Source organism: Spinacia oleracea, chromosome 6 (assembly GCF_020520425.1).
Source record: "Spinacia oleracea cultivar Varoflay chromosome 6, BTI_SOV_V1, whole genome shotgun sequence".
NCBI classification, from domain to species: Eukaryota; Viridiplantae; Streptophyta; class Magnoliopsida; order Caryophyllales; family Amaranthaceae; genus Spinacia; species Spinacia oleracea.
The window spans coordinates 794,768-814,275 of record NC_079492.1 but is presented as its reverse complement, the minus strand read 5'-3'; the positions used below and the strand labels follow the sequence as shown (position 1 = coordinate 814,275).

General features: G+C 37.7%; 2 protein-coding genes across 3 annotated transcripts; both read left to right on the top strand.

Moving 5' to 3' along the window:
• Window positions 1-419: 419 nt before the first annotated feature.
• LOC110782866 (uncharacterized) lies at window positions 420-17,190 on the top strand. Its single transcript, XM_056830888.1, has 12 exons — window positions 420-428; window positions 2,994-3,132; window positions 3,245-3,263; window positions 3,874-3,916; window positions 4,026-4,649; window positions 4,748-4,840; window positions 5,723-5,860; window positions 5,954-5,991; window positions 16,377-16,476; window positions 16,622-16,660; window positions 16,767-16,979; window positions 17,068-17,190. Exons 1-12 carry the CDS (start codon window positions 420-422, stop codon window positions 17,188-17,190), a joined length of 1,578 nt encoding a protein of 525 aa, XP_056686866.1.
• Window positions 17,191-17,215: 25 nt separating this feature from the next.
• On the top strand, window positions 17,216-19,228 carry LOC110781645 (uncharacterized). 2 transcript variants are annotated; one of them, XM_056833751.1, is made up of 7 exons: window positions 17,216-17,612; window positions 17,728-17,911; window positions 18,014-18,106; window positions 18,400-18,531; window positions 18,618-18,742; window positions 18,818-18,890; window positions 18,976-19,228. In XM_056833751.1, exons 1-7 carry the CDS (start codon window positions 17,218-17,220, stop codon window positions 19,087-19,089), a joined length of 1,116 nt encoding a protein of 371 aa, XP_056689729.1. In that variant the 5' UTR covers window positions 17,216-17,217; the 3' UTR covers window positions 19,090-19,228. The 2 variants fall into 2 exon arrangements, with proteins under 2 accessions (XP_056689729.1, XP_056689730.1); XM_056833752.1 differs by lacking the exon at window positions 18,400-18,531.
• Window positions 19,229-19,508: the final 280 nt, after the last annotated feature.

Sequence of the window (19,508 nt, the reverse complement as noted above, 5' to 3'; positions counted from 1 at the left end):
CCATATCCGCTCCAAATTGGCAGTCCTAACTCGAAATCGGGATCTAAACCAAACCAAGTCTGTTCGAACTACTACATTGTATATGTTTATGTTTGGATATGTCTTTATGTCATCTAATTCCTGCTTGTATTTCCGGAATATTTCAGTCCCTTTTTTCACCTTGTAACTTGCTTAAGAACTCGACATTCTTAAACTCTGATAACATTCTCCCCAACTTCTTCCACCAGTTCCGACAGTTCGGGTGCTAATTTAGTTGTTGCCTCATTGTCGTTCCTGCAGCTAACCTCATGATCATACTGAGCTATACCTTGTAAAACCAGGTTTCTGAAATCTGTTGGTGATAGTTGTGGAATCAAGCGAGGCCCCATGTTTACAGCATAGGTTACCACCAAGGGACCTGCATGATTTTAGTTATCACAATGAGCAATGTAATAAACTAATCCTTCTTCTAAGTAGAATATAAATCCAAAATAGGGAGGTACTAGTTTAGAAATGCGTTACAAGATCAATAGCACCAAGAACAGTTCCCTCATATATAACATCAATAGCACCTAAGGTCAAAAAGAGAAAACTCTAATAGTCTAATCTTTTTTACTTATGATCTAGTTCCTTGTGTTCTAAAAAAAGCCATTATGTTCTAAAAAAGTTATGCCATTTTTAACCTCTAATATTTGCAAGAAATTTTCATCAATTATCCAGTAAATTAAATTCTATATAGAGAACAATATAAGTATCTTGGGCATTGCAATCACAAAAGCTAGCTTGAGGGTGGGAAAGTCTACACGTCTATATAAGACCCCCATCAAACACACGCTTCTCTCCAAGTAAGATTGACGGGGGACTCAAATCTCATATGTTGCTTCCACTATAATCTACCATCGAAGGGCAATCATGAGTAGACCTTCTGTTGGACCTTGTTGGCCTCAACCAAGCATGACGACTGGAGGAGGTGTTGTCTAGCTACTAAACCAACTGATATAGGTCTTCCCATACAACCAAACCCAAAAACTAGCTCAAAGATGGGAGAGTCAATAGCACGCACACACACACACCCACGCACACACACACGCGCGCGCACACACACAAACACACACACACAATCTCGACATGGAAGTTAGAAGTATACACCTTACAATTGGAATGTAACGAAGGACCACTGCGAAGCTGAGATTTAGGTTTTTCGAACTGAATAGAAATATAGGTAGGACTTATAAATGCAGTCGGGCGTACGCATATTGAGTTTGTGTGTTCGCTAGCTCATTTCTACAACACAATCACTAATTCTTGTTATTTCAACACGAAATTCATTCTCTCGTTCCTCCAGGACTTAATATAGAAATTACTTCACGAGTAACAACTACATTTGAATTAGAACAACTTGCATATCGTTCATTATTCACAACAAAATCTAGAAAAGAATAAGAAAAAACAATTCAGAACATATATAATGTTTCTATAGAACATTGGGTTAAAAATGCAGAACATGTAAAGCAATGATTCAGAACAGCAGAAACAGTGTCACAGGAAAATAGAGACAACTATACAGAACACTAGAAGCAACTATTAAAAAACATGAGTATTACTCAGTTTTAAACGATTATGCATAAGATGTAATGCAATAATTCTGAACATCAAAAACAATTTACAACTCGCATATTGTTCATTATTCACAACAAAATCGAGAAATAATAAATAAATAAAACAATTCAGAACATGTATAATGTGTACATAGAACATTGGGTTACAAATGCAGAACATTTAAAGCGATTATTCAGAACGTTAAACATCAGACACATTAATAAGAAAACTCACTCGATTCCGTCAATGATGAGGACGAACTATGATGAACTTCCGATGACATTGCTCACAGAGAAAGAGTACTGATCTGTAAATCAAAAAGCATGAAACACACACATGATTAAATACGAATTTGAACACATAAATTAAGAAAACGAATAGTCATGAACCATTCGATAATAAAAAAATCTAAAACAAAAACAAATCCAAAACAAAAGTCAAAAATCAAAAATCAAAAATCAAAATAGAAAACAAATCAGAATATCAAAAACAAAACAAATCAATTATGAAATCAACAATCCAGTAATCAAAAACAACTCGCGAAATTGAAAATAAAAACGCAGGTCACAAATTCAACAAATCATGAATAAGCAATTCGGTAATCAACAATTAGATAATTGCAATTTGATAATAATGAAATCAAAATCGACAACCAAACCTAGGTCAGAAATCGAAAAATTATCAAGCAAAATACACAAATCAGAATTGCAAAATTGAACAAAAATTGATAAAATACCTTGGAATAAGCAATTTGATGAATGTATTCGAGAATATAATTGAATTCTGAAGCAAATTGTAGATGAATTTGACCTTGATTAAGGTCCAATAGTGGCGGCAAAAGAAAAGAGAGAGGAGAGAAAACAAGGAGATTGAGAAAACATAAGTTAGAGAGAGAAAGAAATAAACGTGAAAAGTGAATGATATGGGGCTGGGTATATCTTGAACAAATTTACAAAAATGCCATTAGTAATCCCTTGATTTTTGGCTGTTAGATTAGCAACGATCCAAAGGTCAAGATTTATTCTCACATAGGAGAGTGTTCTCACATAAAGGAGGTGTTCTCACATGAGCCTTCCTCTCTCTCTCTCTCTCTCTCTCTCTCTCTCTCTCTATATATATATATATATATATATATAATGGTTTTGAACGTGTTGCGGTACGTCCACCAGTAGAGGTTGTCTAAAACGATACTGGGTATACCATAACAATGGTATACTAGGGACAAGAAGGTAATTGTAAGTGGAGTAAAGGTGGGTGGCCCACCCTTAATCACCACTTCAGATATTTTGCAACTTCTCTCTCTAAAATTCTGTTCCAAAATTTGAAATTCAAAATTTTTTTTGACTTTTCAATTTATCTTTAATTTGTATTTTATAATTTACTGATTATTAATTTAATGTTATGTAAAAAATCAGGTGGTGGTTTCATTATTACTGTTTCTTTCCAAAATACGGTTCTTTCGTCTTCTTCCTCCTTGCGTTCTCTCCCGCTCAATTGATCTCCCTCCAAATTCTCCGTCAAGAACTGGCCAAATTCTCAGTCTCTCGTTAGAAGGTTAGCCACTTCGTGACCGGTTTCCAATTCATACAGTCCAAAAAGGATGTTTGCCAGGGCGATTATATTTGGTGATATTTGTTAACTAAGGAACTTCTGAATTACTTTCCAGGTGAAGTCAATTTATTTCTGTATGAATTGTTCTTTAGTTCTTGTTTTGGTAATTTTTTTTGTTTTCACAGTTTTTTGGGGCTGATTTGATTTTTAGGGTTTCACCATTTTGTTTGACAATTGTGTTGCTGATGAATTGAAAGTGAATTTTTTTCACAATTATGTTCTAATTACTTGAAGTAGCTGTTGTTAATGGAAATTTAAGTGTATATTTAATTTAGTGATGAAGTAGCTATTTTTATGGAATTTTCATATTTGGGGTTAATTAGTGGTTAATTTGTGGTTATTATGCGAATTCTATACTTTGATGTTTGTTGTTGAATTACTTTCCAAGTCGAATTAAGTAATTTGATAAGCCTTCGTTTAGGTAAAGTTAAACTGATATGAAGGGGTGCCTGATTAATGTTTAATTCGTGTGATGGCATGCTTTTAAAACTACCTTTGTTTGTTTGATTGTTGTTTGGTACTTGATCTGGTACCAAATGGAAAATATTACATATGTTGATACATTTAGGTAAAGGATATATGATATGGTATTTTCTTTGGAACCAAACCTAAATTATCAATGTGTTTGGTACTGTTATATCGAAGGTATGCATGGTATAATGATTGGTAAAATTGTATTTGTAGGATGGTTATCAAGGGACAAAGTGGTAGCAGCAGCAAACGTAGGGTGAGTGTCACTGCTCTTTTTATGAGTGTATCGTATTTGGTGATAATTGATAGTATGTATATTGTTATACGTTTATTAACAAGATATGTATTTCAATATTGTTTTTAAGGAAAAACGCGTGGAAGTTGCTCGGAATAGTAAGCTAAAGGGCAAAGACCCTGTCGTCGATGAAGAAATGGAAGAAGATGAGGAAGGGCGATCACTGTCTGGGGATGACAGTGAAGAATCTGTTTTTGACGGGGATGCATATGAAGATGTTGAAGATGATGAATATGAGGATGAGATATATGAGGACGAAGAATTCGAGGATGAATTATGCCAGAGAACAGTGAAACGTGCGCCAAAGAAAAGGCAATCTGCTAAAAGCAGGAGGGTTATTTCATACGATGAAGTAGAGGAGGAAGAAGATATAGAAGACGAAGACGGTGAATATATGGATGGTGGGTATGAAGATGAAGGAGAGGATGTTGTTGTTCGCGTTCAGAAAAGAGGGAAGAGTTGGAAGGAGGTCGGGCAGAATGCTTTGAAGAAGAAGGCACATCTGCAGATGATGCGGAAGAGGCGTAGAGAGGATTATGATGATGTTGACGAGGGAAGGAGACCTGTGAAGAAGACGATACTTCCTGCGATGAAGAAGATGGGTAGGAAGTTTGATGAAACAGGGGTAGCAAAAGGAAAGCCCCCTGCAAAACAGAAGGCAATCAGAGGGAATAACAGGAGGATGTTTGTGCGGGTATATAATTTTGAAATTTATTCATTGTTTTTAAGGATTTTTATGGTATAATAATGTTTTTTCTACGTAGTTGATGGTAATGTTTTTTTCATGTTTAGGTACCGATTCCCAAACATCCTATGTCTAGGGGTGAGTATGCGAAGTTTCACGGCGTGGTAGTTGCTACTCAGCGGGCTAATTGTGGCCGGAAGGTACTATTGATCCTTTATTTAAAGATGAATTGTGTATTTTGATTAGGTTTTTACTTAAACTATTATGTGTAGCAACCAAGCGTTATCTGTCGCACGGATGCATTTTCTAAGATTATTGCTGCTTTTGATGAGTCAAGGAGAAGTTGCGTTAGGAAAATGGGTTTCGGGGGGATGTTGGATTTGAAAATATCCAAGCTACCTAGGCAGTTGTGCTACTGGATGATGTCCCGGTTGGATGGGGGTAACAGTTACCTTGTTGGAGGGGACGGCCATGTGTTGCCGATAACTGCTTCCCATTGGGAATATGTATTCGGATTCCAGAACAGCGGTCTTCCGGTGCCAGTGAAGGAGTCTGATCTTCCTCCAGGCACCCTTAAAGCGATGGCCCTCAAGTATGGTGAAAAGAATACATCAACCTCAAAGAGCACAATAATCATAGCGAAATCTGTAAAGGAATTGGCAGGGCCGGTTGACAGTGAAGGAAAGATAAAGCCCCTGGCTAATCAGCGTGATAGGGCCTCGTTCATGGAAAATTTCATGATTGTGTTGCTGGGGCAGATTTTATGTCCTTCTACCGATGGGGGTAACATGTCTTTAAAATTGCTAGGTGCAGTTTCCGTGGCAAAGAATGCATCACTGTACAATTGGTGTGAGTTTTGTCACACATGGCTTTTAGACTACGGAGACGCCTGTCAGCGGAAGATAGACCATCAGGGGTATGCCGCTGGGACTGGTGGTTGTGTGTTGTTTTTGCTGGTGCGTCTATCTTACTGAAATATTTAATGTATTAAATTATATAAAAGGTTAATACTGTTATTGTTGTAGTGTTAGTATCCTGTCTTCTATTACAGTGCCTTATCTGAAAGTGGATTTGTTTTACAGATTTTCTACCTAGACCATTTATGCAGGCATCCTGTGAGATGGGATGAGTTTCCCAGGATCAAAGTCTGGACACAGGAGGAAGTGGATGAGGCCAAGAATCGGGATAGGAAAGCGAGTGAAGATTATGGAAGGATTACGGTGGGTAACTGGTTGTTAGTTGGTCGTATTTGTCATATTAAATTTTGTATTATCTAATCTGACTGAAATCTATTCCTTTTATAATCTTTCCAGACTGTTGATGTTGTGTACGGGGATCTGAAGGAAATAATGCCCTTGGTCCAAGTATGCATTCTATGTTAAGTCTAATAAATGCGGTTCAGTATTAATTAACAAGTTAATAATTCAGTGAGATCAAGTGAGCTGAATGCCTAGCTAGAGGCCGCTTTAGTTCAAGTGGAATTAATGATATTAATCCGCAGCTTACTCTTGACTGAACCCGTAGGGTCACACAAATAGTACGTAAACGGATCAAGTATTTAATAGCATTAAATACTCTATCTATGAATATTCGGAACCGACGGATCTTGGTTTCAGTGGGAGCTAAGATCGTCACAGGCAAGAAATGAATACTCCGGAAACGATGATATTGCCGGAAACGGAAATATGGATCGTATCGGAAATATAAATATTATCCAAGTCGTAGATGTTGCCGGAAACGAAAACATGGTACGTATCGGAAAATATTATCGGAAATGGAAATATTGCCAGAATCAGAAATATTGCCGGAAACGGAAATATTGTCAGAATCGGAAATATTACCGGAATCGGAAAATAATTCCGGAAACGGAAATATTAAATATTTGTTCGAAACGGAAATTAATTCCGGAATCGGAAATATTAAATATTGTTCGTATCGGAAATGAATTCCGGAATCGGAAAATTTAATCGGAAGCGCATCGTACGAATAAGCATCGGACGAGGCCTGCCGGACGAGGCCCAGCACGAAGCCAGGCCATCGACCAGCAAGCCAAGCGCGCCGCACAAACAGCAAGGCCAGGCCCAGCAGGCTGCGCGCAGCGCGCAGCGCGCACAGCGCGCACAGCACGCGCAGCGCACAGCGCGCACAGCGCGCGCAGCGCGCAGCGCGCGCGGGCGCTGAGTGGGCTGCTGCTCGCGCGCACGCATGAGGCCCATCGTGGCTGTCGTGCGTGTGTGTGCAAGTGTTTGTGTTCGTGCACGTTTCCTAAAACATGCAGAGTTCGGTTAATGATTAAATTCCTAATTCTATTTGATAAATTAATTAAATTAGAGTTCTTGTAGGATTCTAGGTTTGATTAATTTGTATCTGAATAGGATTTCGATTCCCTTTCCATACCGCTATAAATATGAGGCTAGGGCTCACAATTTATAACACAAGTTTCAAAGTATTCAAAGTGAGTTTTTGAGAGAAAAATTCAGTCACACATTTGCCTATAAAGTGCCGAAAATAATAGTACCTTAAGGGCGATTCTAGTTGGTCAATCTTAAGGCGGATCCGGACGTGCTGTGGACTATCTACGGAGGGACGACACTTGGAGTCCTAAAGACTTGTTCTTGTTCGGTTCGGGCGCAGCTAGGGAAGGCACGCAACAAAGAGTATGCATCTATTCTATGCTAAATGATTATGTGTAAATAATATGTTTTCCTGGGTTTATGGTTTTTCCGCATGATTTATGAATTGTCATATGTATCATAACCTAACAGTGGTATCAGAGCCCCTTATTATTTTCATAATCTAAATTGCATGAACATGGTTAAATATTACAAATTTGCAAGAATTAAAAGGGGTGATTAATTTTCGTAATTGTTAATTAATTGCAAATTGCGTTTATTTAATTATACGTACGCAGTTTTTCGGCAGTTTCTTCGTTACTCATCCGAATTGAGTGATTTTTGTGTCAATTCCGCATGTAAAAGGCATTCTAAAATTTTGACAAAAATGGTATTTTTCTGCCGAACCCAGAATTCTCAAATTCGAAGCCTAACTATGACTTTTCGAAGGTTTTAGTTTTTCGAATGCAAAATTTCGTAAATTTAAGATGTTAAATTAAATATTTGCGATTCTTGTTGATAAATCTTGAATTTTTGATTGACCTACTGCATATGTTTAACAAGTTTGAATGCCTAGTCTTGTTAATTATGCAATCTAATTATTAATTATGATTAATTTGTTGAAAATTAGAATAATTTAGAATTAATTTGATTTTCATAATTAATTGTAATTTAATTAGAAACCTATGATTAAAAACCACCATAAAAATTGTAAATTTACGATAAATTTTAAATTTTTATGACCTAGACTTGAATCCATAACAATTGGAAATCAATTGGATAATAAATTTTCGATTTTTCGCCCTAAAATTATGAAATTAATATTATTTATTAATTTGTCATTAATTTTAAATATAAATTTTAAATTTTTATGCGATTCGTTCATATAACTTGCACGCACGAAGCAATGGACGCTTCGTGTTACCCTTAAGGGGTGTTGTATAATGCGGGCATGCGACGACGAGCAAGGGAGCTCGTCGCCCGTGCGGCACGAATGCAATGAGCAAGGGCGTAGTGCACGAGCACAAGGCAGCAGCCCTGCCTTGTGTCGTGTGCCACGACCAATGGACGAATGGGCATGGGCGGAGGGCGAGCCAAGGCAGTCGCGTGTGGGCAGCAAGCGAGCTGCGCCACAACGCGCGCTGCCTCGCACAAGAGCGCGCAGCCTCGCGCGCAGCGAGCGCAAGCTCGCGTGCCACGAGCGCTGCGCCTAGCATTGCTCGCGCGCACAGCGAGCGATGTCGCCCGCCCAGCGAGCGATGTCGCGCGCCCAGCGAGCGATGTCGCGCGCCCAGCGAGCGATGGCTCGCGCGCCCAGCGAGCGATGTCGCAGCGAGCACCAATGCGTGCGGAGGCTTGCGATAGGGATGCAGCAGCTATGCGACGAGCGCATGGGCTGCGCGCGCATGGCCAGCGATGGCTGTGTGCGTGCGGCCCATGGGCGTGCAACGCGTAGGGTGTTTGCGTTACGATTAGATCGTTTTGAATGTTTAATTTGAAAATTTCAGTTCACGTAATTTTAATTAATTTTTAATTTGAATTATTTTCTTGGATTTTAATTTTGAATATTATATTTATAATAAATGTTATTTATTCTAATTATTTTACTAAAATTAAAATCATGAATTAATTTAAATACGACTGAAATTAAATTAAATTTTTGGATTCAATTATAAATTGATATGAGCTTTAAATTTTAATTAAATTTGTATGTTTCCGGTTGGACTAGAAATACATTTTTATGTTTAAAATTGGTAAAGCATATGAATTTATTGGTTTAAGTGGGAGCGCTTTTTAGTCATAAACTCTTGATTAGGTCTACAAATCCTTAAGGTTAAAACAACTTGATTAGAATTAATAAGGACTGAATAATTGGTAGATTATTGGTGCCCTTGATTAATTGCTGCAAATGTTTACGTGATGCATAATGTGTTTTACTAACCAGCTATGTGGGCCATTCATGATAATGAATGGGTGAATGGTATATATTGTATATGTACTGTTTTGCAGGTTATGAAGTGACTAGTATGGCCCAAATAGGATAGAAAATATGGTCTGCGTACCATTAATTTGAATGTAATTGGTCTGAAGTACCAAAGTTATTTTTCAATTCAAATATGGTCTGCGTACCATCAAATAGTTGTAATTAGTTATAGCTTATCCTATTTGAAGAAAATGGTGCCTCCCACGGAGATTTTCAAGACGGACTTTGAAGTCAAAGCTTCAAGATGAAGTCGGGCCATACTAGATCACAAATATCTTATGCATGTTTTAAGTTATTTATTGCTTTTAAATATGTCTTAAAATGCATGAGATCAAAAGCTTGATTATGTTGCATGATTAAGGATTTTAGTTCACTTAAAATCTAACCAACATAGTAAGAGCCTTAAGTTCCAAACTTAAAAATTGAGTTATAAGGTGCCATGCCAAAATATACACTTGCTTGGATATCCTTTACATCAATCTAGTAATAGTTTTCGCTCAGCGAGGTGTTACTTATTGGTCCTAAAGGGGCAAGGTACACAAATAATTGTGAGTACATGTTAGTTTTGGTGAAACTCAACGATATAAGTAAGGAGTCCTTTTATGTCGTGGCAAAATCGATAGGTTTACCTAATAAGTTCTTAGACGTACCTATCAACCAAGAATAGTTTCTAGACTATTAGCAAAAGGCTTTTGCTTACCTAAGATGTTTTAGGATTAAGTCGACAAACTGTGCTTAGTTCTTCAATGATTTTAGGATCTTGGAATCATTTTATTCACACCTGCCGGAACAATAAAATCGAATAAAATGCTAATAACTTGTTTGAATTGCATGGTTGCTTTAATTTCAAGTTATTATTCATGATAAATGTTTAGACTTTGCATGCTTCAATGTATGTTTTAATTATTGTTTATAATTAAATATCTTGCACTGCAATAAATCCTTTTAGAAAGGTAACAGTAAATTTCCTCGATTGGTAGTGAATCCAAGAACGATTCACGGAAATGAGAGAAAGTGAGCAATTTAAAATGTACGTTTCTTTTAGCGACTTTTATGGTTGTTTTCGAATATCAAAATCGAATGGCAAACCAATTGGTGCTTGTGAATTCAAAATACAATGTAGTTTTGAGATCATAAAGCATTGAGTTTAATACGCTCAGCTTTACCAATGGTTAACAACCTAATATCTTTGTCCATTTAATTCTCGAATGAGTCTAGTCCCTAGACATTCGAATAGATCGATGCTTAGAGAACTTTAGAAGCTGCTGGTAAGATCATCTAGTTGAAACAAAATATTCAACATAAATTAAAATGGTAAAGAACCTTGTTGGTGACATTGGACATGTCTAACAAAGTATAAAAGTCAACACTAAAGAATTCAATTCTTAAGACTATAAGAAAGGGTACAAGAAATAGGAAAACGAGGAACAAATGAAAGGAATTTACGATTCCGTTTCTACCTATAAGTTTATGATTAAAGAGAAGTGACCTAGCAATCAAACTTCCTTGGTATCATATACCGCTTGAGGTTCTTACTTCGGTAATAACTCAAAAAAAAAAAAAAATGGAAGCTAGGCTACACTAATGGCCTACAAGTGGGAAATGAAGCATGGTAATGCTACATTAGTTGTAGGGTCATCTAGTTTGTTTTAAAGGCTGGAACTAAATGGCTATTTTGTTCCATAACCAGCATACCTAAATTTCTGCTTCAAACACAGAAAGACTCACATTCAGAAGAACAAAAACAATGCTTGTTTGTTTGTTTATTTGAATGAAATGGTCATTTACGGAATGAGTCAATATGCTTGATTAAAACAAACAACTCTTTAACAATAAAAACTTTACTAGGTTCAAATCAAACCCTTGATTTGAGTTCCACTAATCTTTGGCATTGTTGCTTAGACCATATCAACAAGTTAACATTCACAAGCTCTATTTTAAATGGACTTTTGAAAGTTGGTTGATTTCTAGATCAACTTAAGACAAGCTAGTCTTACTTGTTGAAAGTAACAAAGAATATGAACTATTGTTAGAACGCCTAGACGATAGAGTTCAAAGCTAAAGAAAGGTTTTATGACTTTATTATTTCACATGGATTTGAGTGAATATAGGTTTATTTACTCAAATGTGATATAAGTTGAATCTGTTTGGCTAGTTCAAAGATTCAGAAGTATAAAATCCACTTGGCAAGAAATCATAAAGATCTAGGTTAGATCATGTTGATGATTACTTGAGACCAAATATGATCATCAATGATTGTGTGGTGTAATTTCACAATCTAGGTCCATAAGATATGGCATATCTTAGTTGGAATAATCGAAGTCAATTAGTACTTGATTCGATTAATGATGAATCATAAAGACTTTTCCTATAATTTCTAAAACAAAATGCTCAACTACCACCAAACTAAACCAAAATTCGTCAAAGCTATTGAAAAGTAAATTCAGAATAACTTTTCATAAAATATATCTAGAGAGTTGTAAAACTCAGTGGGAGCTTAGTGTTTGTCATTCGACAAACTAAGGCCCAAGTATAGATATATGTTTCATTGTGATTTATTCAAATGAGACACAAGGGTATTGTTTCTACCACGAATTTTTGAGAACATAATGTTTGTTTGCTCGAAATAATGTCCTTTTGGAGATTCGTTTCCAAAATGACAAGTGGGAGAAAATAGACCTCGAAAGTTTTCGAGGCGAACAACAAACATAAACGGACATTCCGGAGGCTTTTCGAAGTGCTTCAGAAAATCCGAACTTATTCTTTAAAACTTTAGAAGTGGCTTTAAAGAATAGACATCTCTTAGAAGACTTTACAAGTGCTTCAAGGAGAACAGAATATTCAAAGGACTTTAAGTGGCTATTGATATTCTAATGTTTGATGTTCTATACCCAAGTAGGCATAGAATTCAAGGCACTGAAACTATGAGATTCTTCTATTAGATAGTAAAGAAACATGGAGTTCAGGTCACTGAAACTATGCAATTCTTCCATTAGATAGTGAAGAAACCTACAACTTGCAGTCAAACTATTATCATGTAGATTAATGAGTTTGTGACTTGTAAGAAAGCTATGACGAAACCTAGATTCCCTAAAATGGTTAGAGGCCATATATAGACTCAAATGTTTTAAATGGTTAGAGGCCATAAAACATACTCAATGTTTTGATGACAAAATTGAAATTTTGTTGATTTGCAAGAATAGTTTCACACCTATTGGTTGCAAGTTTGTTTTAAGGATAAAAACCATCAAACATGGAATTGTGTTCACACACAAAGCTAGATTAGTTGCTAAAGGTTACAAGCAAATTCATGGCATGGATTGTGTTGAAACCTCATGCAAAATCGTAATGCTTAAGTCTATAATTCAAGCAATGATTGCATATTGGTACATATGGCAATTGGATGACAAAACGTATTCCTCAATCAAATGATGGAATACAATATGTACATGGTATGTCATAGAGTTTGTGGATCCAAATAAATGCTTGAAAAGGAAAGCTAGCTTATAAAATCTAAGTACAGATTTAAGCAAGCAATTGGGAATTGGAACTGTATTTTAGTGAAACTAATAAGTATTTTAGTTTCATAAAATATACATGATTCTTATAGATATATAAGAAGTTTAGTGGGAGTACTTAAAACTTAATTGGTCCTATGTGTATCATACACATATCTCTCTATTGTGAAATAACATTCAAATGCTAATGACTTAGATTTGAAATTATTCATCAATAATGGACCATGGCGAAACTTAGTACATACTGGGTATTAAGATCTATTTACAAAGATCTTATGATATTATTTTGGATTAAGTAATGGCATTTACTAAATCAAACACGAAAGTCTCCATTGGAGATATTCGACCCATGTGAATAAATCTAAGTAAAGAATGTTTGAACTATGTATAAGCATTTACTAAGTTAACATCAAAGAATCTAATGAGATTCTTCACCTATATTATATGTCAAAGAATTTAGCTGGATTCAGTATCTACTGAAATTGAATGAGCTAAAGTTACATGAATAGAATTCAATTGGGAATTATTCTACAAAAGAATTTATCATGTATGATATAATATGAGGATCGCCAAAAACGTATCGTATGACTTTAGGCATGACGAACATATACCAATCTCTATTTGATCTAAGTGAAGACCAATTAGATTGAGATCAAGAAAAACTTATGGTACCTGAAAAGGTACATAGGATTACTTCTTGATTCAAGGAAATAAAGATATGCTAAATATTGATGCTACACGCATAAACACTGGCAAAGGATCAAGCAAGACCCTTTGGAGTTAACCATTGATAAGGACGAGCTATAGAGCATCGTGTTTTGAAATGGCAACATGGATTGGAGACCATGAGTTGTTGCGTGGGAAATTAAAATATTAATTTCTATGTTCTAAGATATAGTTGGAGAGTCTTCCACATATCTATGAACTGCTTGGATAGGTAAATCCAAACAAAGCATCACTAGCAACCTATACAGTTGAAGTAAAAGTAATTATTGCCTAAGAAGCAATAAAACAGGGTTGTTTAAAGTTCTTCACTGAACTTGGGTAGATCACCTATCTGCTGGCTTGATGGTTCTTCATTGAAAAATGCGTGGAACCACTCTTGAAGCAAGAAAAACGTCTGCTAACTTAATGGTTCTTCATTGCAAAATGCGTAAAACCACTAATGTAGTAAGAAAGACTAGATCACATAATAAACAAACTCGAAAAGATCTTATCATCATATCTCAAAGAACATTCGATGAAAAGGATGTTAAGATTGGCAAAGCATGATAACTAAACCTATGCAACAAGTGAGAAGCAACACTCACGTTGTAGCACTGGAAATCAAGCATAGCTTTGAATTCCATGAATTGTTTTAGAAAATGGGTTTGAGGCCCATGGTTGTAAAACATTGGGGTTGAACATTTATCATATATGAAATGTATTTTCATATTCCATTTAATCTTGGTTTAGTATTAAATGATGAGTCCCTTCAAATTTGACGAAATATTCAAGATAGACTGTCAGGACCAGTCCTGTGACTAAGAAATGTCTATCAAGTGAACTTGAATGTCAAAGGTTGAAAATGGTCCCTAGTCGGAGTTTTCTATAAAATTGGACGCATAGAAAACGTTAGACGACTAGAATGCAAGATGACTAGTAGTTCTATTTCTTGAACTATGTGGACATGGCAATGTCATAATCATTTGCATAGATACTTACTTTGGGAAGACTAGTATCGGACAAGACCTATGAAACTTTACTGTAAGAGATGAAAGTCTGTCATAAGTAAATTTCATTAAATTATTAGACACTAAATCCTCAATACCTGAGTGATTTGAGATTACTTGTTTGAGAACTGGTTGCTTTGACGTTGACCAACCGTCGCACCGTAAAAGGAGGCTATAAAGGCAACGCTCAGGTAATCACCTATCAAACGAAGTCTAATCTCAAGATCGCAAGATTGGGATTGTCCTCCCATAAATCGGGATGAGATGCTTAAAAGTTGTACAAGGCCACTCGGAGAGCTAGAAACTGTGAAATGCATGGCCGTGCTCGGATGAATCATAGGCTATGATTATCTGTTTATTTGATCAGTTGAACTCTGAAACCGAGGAACACCTCTGGACATAATAAGGATGACAACTCTTACCTTATGTTCAAGAGCAAGCATCGAGCGACAAAGGAATTAGGAAATGCACACTTGTCCCTAAGGACAAGTGGGAGACTGAAGGAAATAATGCCCTTGGTCCAAGTATGCATTCTATGTTAAGTCTAATAAATGCGGTTCAGTATTAATTAACAAGTTAATAATTCAGTGAGATCAAGTGAGCTGAATGCCTAGCTAGAGGCCGCTTTAGTTCAAGTGGAATTAATGATATTAATCCGCAGCTTACTCTTGACTGAACCCGTAGGGTCACACAAATAGTACGTAAACGGATCAAGTATTTAATAGCATTAAATACTCTATCTATGAATATTCGGAACCGACGGATCTTGGTTTCAGTGGGAGCTAAGATCGTCACAGGCAAGAAATGAATACTCCGGAAACGATGATATTGCCGGAAACGGAAATATGGATCGTATCGGAAATATAAATATTATCCAAGTCGTAGATGTTGCCGGAAACGGAAACATGGTACGTATCGGAAAATATTATCGGAAATGGAAATATTGCCAGAATCAGAAATATTGCCGGAAACGGAAATATTGTCAGAATCGGAAATATTACCGGAATCGGAAAATAATTCCGGAAACGGAAATATTAAATATTTGTTCGAAACGGAAATTAATTCCGGAATCGGAAATATTAAATATTGTTCGTATCGGAAATGAATTCCGGAATCGGAAAATTTAATCGGAAGCGCATCGTACGAATAAGCATCGGACGAGGCCTGCCGGACGAGGCCCAGCACGAAGCCAGGCCATCGACCAGCAAGCCAAGCGCGCCGCACAAACAGCAAGGCCAGGCCCAGCAGGCTGCGCGCAGCGCGCAGCGCGCACAGCGCGCACAGCACGCGCAGCGCACAGCGCGCACAGCGCGCGCAGCGCGCACGCATGAGGCCCATCGTGGCTGTCGTGCGTGTGTGTGCAAGTGTTTGTGTTCGTGCACGTTTCCTAAAACATGCAGAGTTCGGTTAATGATTAAATTCCTAATTCTATTTGATAAATTAATTAAATTAGAGTTCTTGTAGGATTCTAGGTTTGATTAATTTGTATCTGAATAGGATTTCGATTCCCTTTCCATACCGCTATAAATATGAGGCTAGGGCTCACAATTTATAACACAAGTTTCAAAGTATTCAAAGTGAGTTTTTGAGAGAAAAATTCAGTCACACATTTGCCTATAAAGTGCCGAAAATAATAGTACCTTAAGGGCGATTCTAGTTGGTCAATCTTAAGGCGGATCCGGACGTGCTGTGGACTATCTACGGAGGGACGACACTTGGAGTCCTAAAGACTTGTTCTTGTTCGGTTCGGGCGCAGCTAGGGAAGGCACGCAACAAAGAGTATGCATCTATTCTATGCTAAATGATTATGTGTAAATAATATGTTTTCCTGGGTTTATGGTTTTTCCGCATGATTTATGAATTGTCATATGTATCATAACCTAACAGGATCCTCATCCCCTTTACGGCAGGGAGGGTAGACGGTCTCCCGCAGTAGAGGTTGCTGAGATGGTAGCACAGATGACTTCTTCAGAATGGAGACGCACCCTAACTCAGGAGGTCACAGAGATGGTATGGGAAGTTAAACGATTTCCTCAATTTTATGTTGATGTTAGTGATTAATAGCCAAAAATGTTTTAGGGTTTCAAATAGTACTCATAAATGTCTTTAGGTGTACCATATGAATGATATTGATGTTGTTTGGTACTCTTTGTAGTGGGATAATTTTCAAATACTGAGTGTTAGTGATAAACAGGCATATATGTTTAACTAGTAAAAAATAGTACTCACCAAGGTCTGGAGGAGTCATTTCTGTGTGCATGAATTACTTTACATATTTTTCTGTTTAGGTTATGGGGTAGCTTGCTCCATTATTGCAAGATCGCCGGGGCGTATCCCGTGAAAGAGGAATGAGGTCATATCATGCTACCGATCATTTGACGATAGATGTTGATGGTGTGGCTATGCCGTTGGACCAGTCTGTGAATAAGGTGCTTACAGAGTTGGATGCCGATGACGATTCTGATGTGGAGTTGCAACCGTCTGATGGGGGACGTGTATTTGTGGGCCCTCATGTGAGTGTGCCAGTTATGAATCCCCTAGACCCGGTCAGCCACGGTGATGTACCTTTGGTCCACACTGCTGATGATGTTGGTGTAGTAGCAACTGACCCAGAAACAAGCAAGCACCCGGTCGACCAGACACAACAGCACGTACAGGTTCAAGCTGGTGACGGGCCACTTCCAGATGGAATGTCATCGGAGAAGGTGGGACAACTGGGTGTAGTTGAAGACAAAGAGGATGGTGAAGACAATGGTGAGGAGAATGTTGAGGAGCCGAAAGAGCAGGATGGTGGCGTCAAGGATGGGGGGCCGAATAATAGGGATGATGACGATGATGAGGGACCGGCTAATGGTCCTGTGCAAGGAACGGTTGCAGCATCGCCCTTGGAGAACATCGCTCAAGAGAACCCCCCCTGAAGATAAGAACAGTGAAGAGAACACCAGTCAAGATAACCCCACTGAAGGGAACACCACTGATGAGAATCTCCAAACTGATGACCAAGAAGGACCACGGGAGAAATTGATCCTAAGGATTCCGAGAACAAACCCAAAAACACGCTATCGGCAGACGCGAGTACGAATGACAAAACTTGAGAGTGACGTAGTAGCTTATGTGGAGTCATACAATCCTAAAGGGAAAGAGCAGTACGTTCTACAACTTTTACTCATGTAACACTTAAGTACGTTGTATACACTAATGTACGTTGTACATTTATGTAATGATAATCACTTGTATCATATCTGTATTTTATGTTTGCAGGGGGGCCATGCTTATCGAGTGTGATGGTAATGATGCAAATCGGATGATGTGCTACTCGGTTGTGCGTCCTAGGGAGTACGTGCATTCCCAGTACGTTCGGGCCGTTGCAAACATATACAACAGGGAATGGGCTCTGGAATACCCAACGAATTCTCGCAGAATCATGCTGGACTCCTCATTTGCGGTATGTTCTCCTAATATTATGTTCTCATAATATTCACCATTAATGAAATCAATACAGTAAGCGTACGAGGTTGCTTAGTTATTTTGTTACTGTGCTTTACAGTATCAGAAATTAAAGACGAGGGAAACATATGCTGGTCTGCTGAAGAAGTGGTCCACCCCTCTCCAGAAGATTGTGTCAGCTGATATATCTGTGGTAAGTCTAATTAGTCTTTTTACTCCATGTTTATATGTCTGATTATATGCCAACAACATGTGTCTGACTATTTTCGGACTAATAACTGAGTGATGAGGCCGTATTTTAAGGATTTGGAAATAAATTCCTACATGCCTTTTACGTTGAATGATTGCTCTCTATTTGGTCAGTTCGGGATCTGTCTTCTTTTTGAGGAACGTCCTTGTACAATTTGTTATTTTAGTTTTTGGTGTATTAATTGTCCGCGACACACAGGTATGCGATTTGTAAGAATTTGTAATTATCATGTCCAGGTCTATGTTCCAGTTGTGGACAACGGACATTGGTGGTGTGTTGCTTTTGCACTGAAAGACCAGAAGATATGGTTCATTGACATCATGTATACTAATCCTGCTTCCGAGCATTCTGGGGATGTTAAAAAATTGGTATCTTAACCTGGTTTGGTGGGAGTTTAAGAACATTGACTTCACTCAGTTTATTGTACTAACATAATACGGTCTCCTCATTCCAGATAGCAGCTGTGGAGTACGTTCTACATTGGAGGGACACGCAGTATAATGCAGCTCTTGTTTGGAAGTTGAAGCAAATGCATACTTGGCCCTTGGACTCCATTAGCTTCCCTGACTACAACGACAAGTACTGTTTATGCTACCTTTTCATCGTCGAGTAACCACCTTAAGTCTTACTGATATGTTTTGTTTGGCTTTGTAGTCATGCGTGTGGAATAGTAATGCTTATGGCTATCCAGGAAAGTGCAAGGGCATTTACAAAGACGATGCATGTGGTAAGTCCTCTACTGTTGTAACTGTAAGTGCCATACCCCCACATTATAAACTTACAGTTGTCTTTTCAAACTTGTTTTGGGACAGGGGGACATCAATGTAGCTCGGAGGGCACTGTTTTTGTCTCACTTGAATTCAGATTTCAACTCCTGCCGCCCGCTTCTTCCCCAAATCGTTGCAACCCACTGCCCAGTTCGTTGATGTTTGGTCGTGCTTCTTCTGCTAACGTTTAGGGTTTTTAACAGAGAAAACAATTGCACACTTATCTGGTCAAATTTTGAAATGTGATTAACGCGTGAACTTAATCATAGTTGTTGTCTTTTGATACTCACATTATTTCTAGGAGATGGGATTCATTGCTTGCAGGTATGTTTTGCAAGTTTTGTGGTATGCTTAATTTGTATCGTGCATTAAAGATTTACAATACGAGGTTGGTACGTGTTGTGATACCTAATAGGTTGTTTGGTACCGTTATTAGAAAAGTTTGGGTACAATCTACGAGTTTGGTACAGCCTGAGCTTTGTTCCGGCTTTGCATGGTACCAAGCATAAATTTAGTACCAAACAAGATCAGATATGTACCGCACGAACATTAGTAATTGTTGCTACAAAAGTTGGATG